At 43.2% G+C, this 8,902-nt stretch overlaps 1 protein-coding gene across 1 annotated transcript; it reads left to right on the forward strand.

The window, feature by feature from the left end:
* The first annotated feature begins 1,152 nt into the window (after window positions 1-1,152).
* Window positions 1,153-8,255, forward strand: SF3B6 (splicing factor 3b subunit 6). Its single transcript, XM_084623642.1, has 4 exons — window positions 1,153-1,314; window positions 2,978-3,096; window positions 6,487-6,625; window positions 7,498-8,255. The coding sequence occupies exons 1-4, from the start codon at window positions 1,285-1,287 to the stop codon at window positions 7,585-7,587; spliced, it is 378 nt and encodes a 125-aa protein (XP_084479768.1). The 5' UTR covers window positions 1,153-1,284; the 3' UTR covers window positions 7,588-8,255.
* The last annotated feature ends 647 nt before the right edge of the window (window positions 8,256-8,902 follow it).

The raw sequence follows: 8,902 nt of genomic DNA on the forward strand, positions 1-8,902 counted from the left end.
GCTGCGGGAAACGGCGGCCAGCACATCCCTGGGCCCATGCCGCTTCCCGCAGCCCTCACTGGAGTTCACCAATGGTGAGAATGTTTGGGTAACCCGACAATTGCACTGGTATTCATGATCATGATTTAGGAAAAGTCTGCATTCTTCTCCTATGAAGTTGCTGTTGTGTTTCAACTAGGCTACATCCACACTGCAGTAAAAGACCCATGGTATGGCTATGGCTGGCCCAGGTCAGCTGTTTTCAGCTCACCGAGTTCAGGCTGCAGGGCTAAAAATTGCAGTGCAGACATTCAGGTTTGGGCTGGAGTCATGGCTCTGAAACCTCACAAGGGAGTAGGTCTTAGAGCCCAGGCCCGAGCCCAAATATCTATGCTGCAATTTTTAGCCCAGCTCTCAAGTTGTGGGGAGTAATGGCAGCAGCAGCACCAAGGAGGAAAGCCCTTGGAGAGGGGAAGTGATGTACAAAACAAGAGCTTGGCATCCCTGAGGTCAACAACACCAGCCAGGACAAACCTTCTAACGCGGTATAGAAAGGGGTGAATATTGGGCAGCTAGCTAGAAGCGAACTGAAGTAAGCTGCCTCAATTCTCTAGCCTCAGAGGTACGGTTCCTTGCGCTGAGCTGTACAGTGCTGTGGTAAGACCTGATGGATCGTCCTACTTACAGAAAGCTTCAGCGGGGGCAGTTATTTACACCGTGTCTTATTCCATTCAAACACAACAGGCAGGAACAGAGGGGAAGTGAGGAGGGAGGCGGGTGGCAGGCGGGTGAGGTGGGGAGACGGGGCGAGGACCAGCAGTGGGGCGGGGTACTGTGGAGAGAGAGGGGAGGGGCACAGGTGGGTCAGGTGTGGTGGGGGGAGGAGCCGGAGGGCGGAAGGGTGAGGGAGGGGGGCCACGGGGGGGGGAGCGGGTAGAGGCCGGGGGAGGTCGAGTGGGGAGGGGCAACCGTGGGGGATGGAGGGGCAGGGAGAGGGGCCAGAGGCTCTAACGGCACCACCAGCCGAGAGGGACTGCGGGGAGCGGCACCCGTAAGAGGCAAATGAACGACCGCGCCTGGCACACCGGCGGCCAAAGTCACGTGACCCTCGCCGTCATTTCCCCCCGCCCCTCCCCACCGCGAACCTGACTGGCTTCTTTCGTCCCCATCTGGTTGAGATGCGTCACTTCCGGCGCGCCCGCGCGCGGTGCAGGCTGGGATAGCACCGGGCCTGCCTGTCGGAGTGAGGCGGAGCCGCTCCCGCTGTGTCTCTGCGAGGCCAAGGCCCCCGACCCGCCCGGCACCATGGCGATGCAAGCGGCCAAGCGAGCCAACGTGAGTCGTGCCGCCGCCGAGCGGGAAACGCGGCTGCCCCCAGCCCCGGGCGGCTCCGGCCGGCCCCGCCTGCCCCCCTCCCCGCGCCCGGCTGAGGCGCGCCCTCCGCGCGGGGAAGCGTCTCGCTGGCTTGTCCGGCGCCCAAACCGCCAGCCCCAGGGACCACGGGCTCACGCGGCGGTGGGGGTCGGGTGCGGGGCGTCCCGGCTGAGCCGGGCTGGGGGTCGGCTTGTTCCGCGCTCCGAGCAGGCCCCCAGGATCAGGCCCCGGCCGAGCTCCCGGAGGCGCGTTGTGGGGCAGCTGCGTGCACCAGGTCTGTGGCTCCCCCGTGTCGCGCTTCGCAGCCTCTGGTCCTGTGCCGCCAACGCACTTCACACCCGTGTGCTGGGGTTTGAGGGCAGAGGGGACCCTTAGGTGATCTAGTCCGACCTGCTTGTCACAGACCGTAGTATCTCATCCCCTTACCCCCGTATTGTGTCATGGGACACTCCACTGAGAGAGCCAAATAATTACCTAGCTGAGAGGCGTTATTGCCCTGATGCATTGGCAGAGACTTTAAGTGGCTCATCAAAAGCCCCAAGGCAGAGCGTCAAGACTGGAAATTGTGTACATATGGGAAGATCAGTGCAAGCGATCAAAGGGTTGAAAAATATCCTGTATAGTGATCAACTCAAGGAGCACAATCTGTTAAGCATAACAAAGACAAGGTTAAGGGGTACTTGAGCCACGGAGTGTAAACACCCATAAGAGGAACAAATATTTGATAATAGGCTCTTCAGTGTTACAAGCAAAGGGAAATCAACTTTCCAACCACTGGTTCTTAAGCTAGCCAAATTCAGGGCTAGTCTACATTAGAAGTGATACATTGGCACAGCTGCACCAAAAGAGCGTCTTCACCAGACACGCTGCATGTCAACAGTAGAGAGATTTTCCATCTGCATAATTACTCCACCTCTGCAAGAGCCAGTAGCTATGTCCACAGGAGAGCGTTTCCCACCGACAAAGTGCTGTCCACACCGGTGTTTAGGTTGATGTAACTTGCGTCACTCGGGGGTGTAGGGGGAGGGTGACTTTTTCACACCCCCAAGCAACATCAATTATATAAACATAAGTGGTAGTGTAGACCTGCCCTCAGACTTGAAAAAAGGCATACGTTTTTAACAGAGAGGGTTCCAACACTGGAACAGTTTACCAAAGATTGTGGTGGCTTCTCCATCACTAGCAATTTTCAGATCAAGACTGGATGTTTTCCTAAAAGATATTCTGTAGTTCAAACAGGAATTACTTGGGGAAGTTCTGTGACCTGTGTTTTCCGGGAGGTCAGACTAGATGATCCTAGTGGTCCCTTCTGACCTTAGACTCTATTCATTTACTTAGAGACCATAGGGTCTCAAACTAGTCTGTGGTCCACAAAGAGATGGCTGGTCACCAGGTACTACTCTCCTGGTTTCCAGCCACTAAATCGCATTACAATAGAGCTACAGATACCTCACATTCTTTCCTAATGTTTTTCCATGCAAGCAAGTGCTGCAGTTGTTAATGGATGTTGTGTGATCACAAAAGGGTCTGTGAGACCGAAGGTGTACGGTAACTGGGAGATGTTTACATTTGATGCATTAATTCTGGAAGTGAGTATTCTAAATGTAACTAGTCTCTATTTTAGATTCGGCTGCCTCCTGAAGTCAATCGGATTTTATATATCAGAAACTTACCATACAAAATTACAGCTGAGGAAATGTATGATATTTTTGGAAAATATGGACCTATTCGGCAAATCAGAGTGTAAGTCTTTTACTTATAAAACGTAGTAGTAAGTATTGGGTACAATTGTAGGAAGTGTTCTAAATATCCATCAGTGTGAGCAGCAGGACATTTTCTGCAGAAATATGATGCCAAACTCCTCTGTTTTGACTGTAGCTGTAAGCATACTAGACCCTCTGGCAAGTGTACTCATAGCAGATAAAAGTTGAAAGGTAGGGGAAAACGATATTGGATTGTGCAATGGGAGGTGAAATAAACCATATGACTCTATTTCTCTCTACTAGACAAACCAGCAATCTAGTGAAGAACTCATATATAGTGCATTTCATTTTTGTTAGTACTCAGTAAAAACATGTAATAAAAACATTCACTGAATATGATCTGCCATTTTTCCTAGTGGCTTTTGAACAAATTTGGTTCATAGTTTAAGTGTATCAAAGACAGAGGTCAATGTGAACAAAGTTCATGGCTAGTTTTCACTTTAAAATATTTAAAGAGTTATTTTGGAGAAAACAGACCCTTCTACCTAGTGGGAATTTACAATATTACAGTAAATACTGTTGATCTAACAGTCTTGGCTTTGTGGAACTTTAAGGTTCTCTTTAAGTGAATCATAGAGCTGCCTTTGAAGTCAAACTGGAGGAGATATAAATATTGTAGTCTGTTCTCTCCATAAGATAGCACAGGCTAATCACTTAAAGAAGAGAATAGATGTGAAATGCATTGATGCAGTGTAAACTGTACTGAATTGGGAATGATAATTCCAATGGAGACTAAATAATATAAACTGACTGCAAAGAGTTACAAGGGGATCTCATAAAACTGGGTGATCAGGCAACAAAATGGCAGATGAAATTCAGTGTTGATAAATGCAAAGTAATACATATTGGAAAACCATACCAACTATATGTACAAAATGATGGGGTCTGAATTAGCAGTTACCATTCAAGAAAGAAATCTTGGAGTCATCGTGGATAGTTCTCTGAAAACATCCACTCAGTGTGACAGCAGTAGTCAAAAAAAAGCTAACAATGTTAAGAACCATTAGAAATAGGATAGATAATAAGACAGTAAATATCATAATGCCACTATATAAATCCATTCTACACCTAGACCTTGAATGCTGCATGCAGGTCGCCCCATCTCAAAAAAAAAATATATATATATTAAATTGGAAAAGCTGCAGAGAACACCAACCAAAATGATTAGGGATATGGAACAGCTTCTATATGAGGGGAAATTAAAAAGATTGGAAATGTTCAGGTTAGAAAAGAAATGACTAAGGGGGGATATGATAGAGGTCCATAAAATCATGAATCGTGTGGAGAAAGTGAATAAGGAAGTGTTAATTTACCTGTTCACATAACACATGAGCCAGGGGCCACCCAGTGAAATTAATAGGCAGCAGGCTTAAAACAAATAAAAGGAAGTACTTCTTCACATAACACACAGTCAACCTGTGGAAATCATTGCCGTGGGATGCTATGAAGGCCAAAATATAACAGGGTTCAAAAAAGAACTAGATAAGTTCATGGAGGATAGGTCCATCAATGGCTGTTAGCCAAGGTGGTCAGGGATACAACCCCATGCTCTGGGTGTGCCTAAACCTCTGACTGTTAGAAGCTGGGACTGGATGACAAGGGACGTATCACTTGATAAATTGCCCTGTTCTGTTCTCTTCCTCTTAAGCATCTGGCGCCAGCCACAATTGGAAGACAGGATACTGAGCTAGATGGATTATTGGTCTGACCCACTATGGCCATTCTTATGTTAACAGGACTTAGACAGATACACTGAATACTGGACAGCAAATTAGCTAGGCATAACATTCTCAACAGTCAGATTGCATAAATGGCAGGCCTCCTACTACATGCTGAAAATAGAGTTGATATACCTAGAAAACAGCATACAGTTCTAGCTATCTCAATACCAGAAAACTTGACATATTAAAAGAAATTTAGGAAAGATTAACAAAAATGGACTGAGTTGAATGAGTAGAAAAATTAAATGAGTAGCATGGCTAGACAAGCAAAATTTCCTACCCTTCTAACTTGTAGACAAGGAGAATTGTTATTTAAGATAACCGAAAAGGGTATAAGTAGGAACTGTGAGATTAAATCGAACAAAGGAAAGCTAGAGTGAATATAGTTATGAGTAAACTTCATTATCATTCAATCAGGGAAGAGTATCCTGTGTCTGGTCAGCAACACAAATTCCTGTGCTGATGGATGTAAGATCTCCAATGAACACTTAAATACTAAGTGTCCCAGACCTTGCTTAATTTATCAGGTCCAACACGTCACAACATAAACTGGTCTAGCTGCTAGTTATTAGGATACTGAATGTTCTTTTGAGATTAAAACATGAAGGTTTTTCCTTTATTTATGCTTAGTTATAAGTGAAGGATTTCATCTTGAAAGAAATGTCTGCAAAGCACTAATTGATTCATTGTGTATTGAGACCTGGTTTTGTTTAAATTCAATACAAATAAGATAACAGAAAGGGAACATTAAGCTCTGGTATCTACTGTCAGCACAGTTTTTGTGGTTGAAGCACTATTGTTCCAATAAGAAAAGGAGTACTTGTGGCACCTTAGAGACTAACCTATTTATTTGAGCAAGCGAGCTGTAGCTCACGAAAGCTTAAGCTCAAATAAATTGGTTAGTCTCTAAGGTGCCACAAGTACTCCTTTTCTTTTCGAATACAGACTAACACGGCTGCTACTCTGAAACCTATTGTTCCAATGTAGATTTCTTTGGGTATGTTTATGATGCAACTAGAAACCCATGGCTGCCCTGTGTCAGATAATTCAGGCTCAGGGTAAGAGGCTGTTTAATTGTGGTGTAGACGTTTGGGATCGGGCTAGAACGTCTACACCACAATTAAACAGTCCCCTAGCCTGAGTCAGCTAACACGGGCTAGCTGTGGGTTTTTAATTGCAGCGTAGACATACTGTGTGTGTGATATGCCGAAATAGCAGTCCATTTGGGTTCTTGGTGTCTTGAAGTGGTATAACAAACAATACTTCAGCTTCAAACATTTTATTTGACATACAAGATTGAGCTCTTAAGCAATTTATTGATGTAACAGTTTTCAGGCTTCCCAAGAATGACACAGCCATAATGCATAGCAAGCACTTTCATAATCATTTTTAGAGAGGAGATGAATTGACCTTGGAATATATGCTAGTTACTGCTGTCACACTTCACAAAATTAGAGCCAGAAATAAGCATAAATGAAGATTGCGATACATCCCTGCCTTTCCATACCAAAGTCTAGAAAAAGTCATTAGAAGTCTTGGTTTTTATTAAAGTTGTATTAGTTACCATAATCTGTGCTGTCACTGCTAATTGTTAGTGGAATTATTTTATATTCATATTGTTTTAATATTAAAACAATCTTATGTTGCAGTGGAAACACTCCAGAGACTAGAGGAACAGCATATGTCGTTTATGAAGACATCTTTGATGCCAAGAATGCTTGTGATCATCTGTCAGGATTCAATGTGTGCAACAGATACCTCGTTGTCTTGTACTACAATGCAAACAGGGCAAGTACACTTGTTTTTCTAAAATAGCATACCACATATTTAATAGTTATCAATTTTTCATTCTAGTCTAAAATGAAAATTATTTGGATTTATTGCAGCTTTTGATTTAAATATTCTAGAGAACAATGCTGAACTTGAAGAGGGATGGTCTATATGAGCTAACAGGGTTTTACTTTAACTTCTTTGATTCTTTTTTGTGCAAAGAACACTCTTATTGGACTGAACTGGGGGAAGCAAGGTGGGCTGTAAAGAGCAGATTGCAGCATTGCTTCCCACAGGCTTAGTTTTGGGGTCCCTGCCAAAGGAGACAAGATCTTGGTTAGAAGAAATGATCTCTGAGCTCTTGACATTGGTTCTCTGCCCAGTGACAAGCATATAGATTTCTAGGCCCCATTTTCTTGGGGGCACTGTCCAGTATTGAATTATGCTGTACAGTGTAGTGACAAGAATTACTTTCACTTACCCTAAAATCATGATATTTTTCCATATCTTAATTGAAGACTATGGTAATTACATGTTAACTTGTGTTAATTGTAGTATTATCTCCTAATAAGTGTAACTAATGTGCCTTATTACAGTAGTTCTCAAACTTTTGTACTGGTGACCCCTTTTCAAATAGCAAGCCTCTGAGTGTGACTCCCCCTTATAAATTAAAAACTTTTTTATAGATTTAACACATTATAAATGCTGGATGCAAAGCGGGCTTTGGGGTGGAGGCTGACAGCTCGCGATCCCCCCATGTAATAACCTCGCCACCCCCTGAGGGGTCCCGACCCCCAGTTTGAGAACCCCTGCCTTATTAAAAACTCAGTAAGAGATGATAAATTGTAAAGAATATTCTTCTCTAATGTAGTTTGTTGATTTTGTTACAGGCATTCCAAAAGATGGACACAAAGAAGAAAGAAGAGCAGCTGAAACTTCTCAAGGAGAAATATGGAATAAACACAGATCCACCGAAATAAAGATGAGCTCTTTTGGAACGATTATTTTAACTCTTGCCACACTGTTTTCAGACTAAACCTCATAAGGACTGTTAATCAAGTTTTGATTATTTTCATTTGACCCTTTTACTGCTATGCCTCATGCATAGACAATTCATTTTGAAGCTTTGATATTTTAAGTTTGCAATTTACTAAATAAATGTAGTTCACTTTTGGATTTGGTCTAAATTACTTAAATTTTAGTAATTCCATCAAGTGAACACGCTTTCTCCTGGATATCAAGGAGACCACGTCATTGGTGCATAACCGTAGTGTCTGTTTCCAGTATTATGACCAAGTTTTTGATTCAGTCCTGGTGAAATTCCTCACCCTAGATGGCTTGCACTAGACTCTGCACCACTTAGCTTCCATTAGTTAGGGTAAGTGGCCTTGTGTGGACTCTCTACATAAGAGTGAGTTTCATCCCATATATGTATAAAAATCAGACACCATGAATAAATGGGGGAAAACCACAATTTTTGTATAGAAAAGGGTCTAGTATGTTTTGACACTTATCAAACATTTGTGCTATTGTATCTAAGTTACTATTTTTCTCCCTACGGGAATGTTTGAATCAACCTATCCTTTTTGTTACAGGGAACTTGTTTGTTATAAGGCTGCTTCTTATATTAAACAAAAATTTCTCTGTCCTGTGTAGCTCTTCCTTGAGACTGGTGGCAGTAAATGGAGGTCTGGATTACATGGTCATAAACATGAATTGCCCCTAAATATATCCAACTGTCTAATAGATGGTTTTCTAAGAAGTCATCTTGATGCCAGTGACTGGCTAAAAGAGGGTGGGGGTTGGAAAGCTGATGTGCTATATTGAAACAGCAATTTTGCTGTGACAGTGAATGACTGCAGGGTTACTCCAGGCTTAGTTGAGTGAAGACCCAAGGGTCAAATTCTGCCTCTGTTACACCTTTGTGGCTTGCATTGAAATAAGTGGGAGAAGCACTCATGAGTTCAGAGGCAAAATTTTCCTCATTTGCATTAGCTATTTCAGCAACCAGCTGAGACCCAAGACAAATCAATTTAGGAGATAGTGTTGACCATTTCAATTATAAGTATTTGTAATGAGAGCTTTTCATTTCTCTTGTAATTATTTAGATTAATGTTACACTCAATCTGGTCGGCGGGGGGAGGGGAAGAGTGTTAATAAACAACTTGAGACTGTTTTGGCTTATAGATGCTGATACGCTTAAAGACATGTTTTGCCAAATGTGAATGTTAATGTAAAATAGACAAAGATCCTTTAAGATGGTGAATGCCCATAAATGAGTATTTAAACTTAAAA

Source organism: Lepidochelys olivacea, assembly GCF_965140295.1.
Source record: "Lepidochelys olivacea isolate rLepOli2 genome assembly, chromosome: 3".
Lineage (NCBI taxonomy): Eukaryota > Metazoa > Chordata > Testudines > Cheloniidae > Lepidochelys > Lepidochelys olivacea.

Excerpts from the sequence above, each read along its gene's own strand:
- SF3B6 (XM_084623642.1), top strand. The coding sequence starts at position 1,285 with ATGGCGATGCAAGCGGCCAAGCGAGCCAAC. Across the intron at positions 1,315-2,977 it reads AAGCGGCCAAGCGAGCCAAC|ATTCGGCTGCCTCCTGAAGT; the intron begins GTGAGTCGTGCC and ends TCTCTATTTTAG. Across the intron at positions 6,626-7,497 it reads TGTACTACAATGCAAACAGG|GCATTCCAAAAGATGGACAC; the intron begins GCAAGTACACTT and ends ATTTTGTTACAG.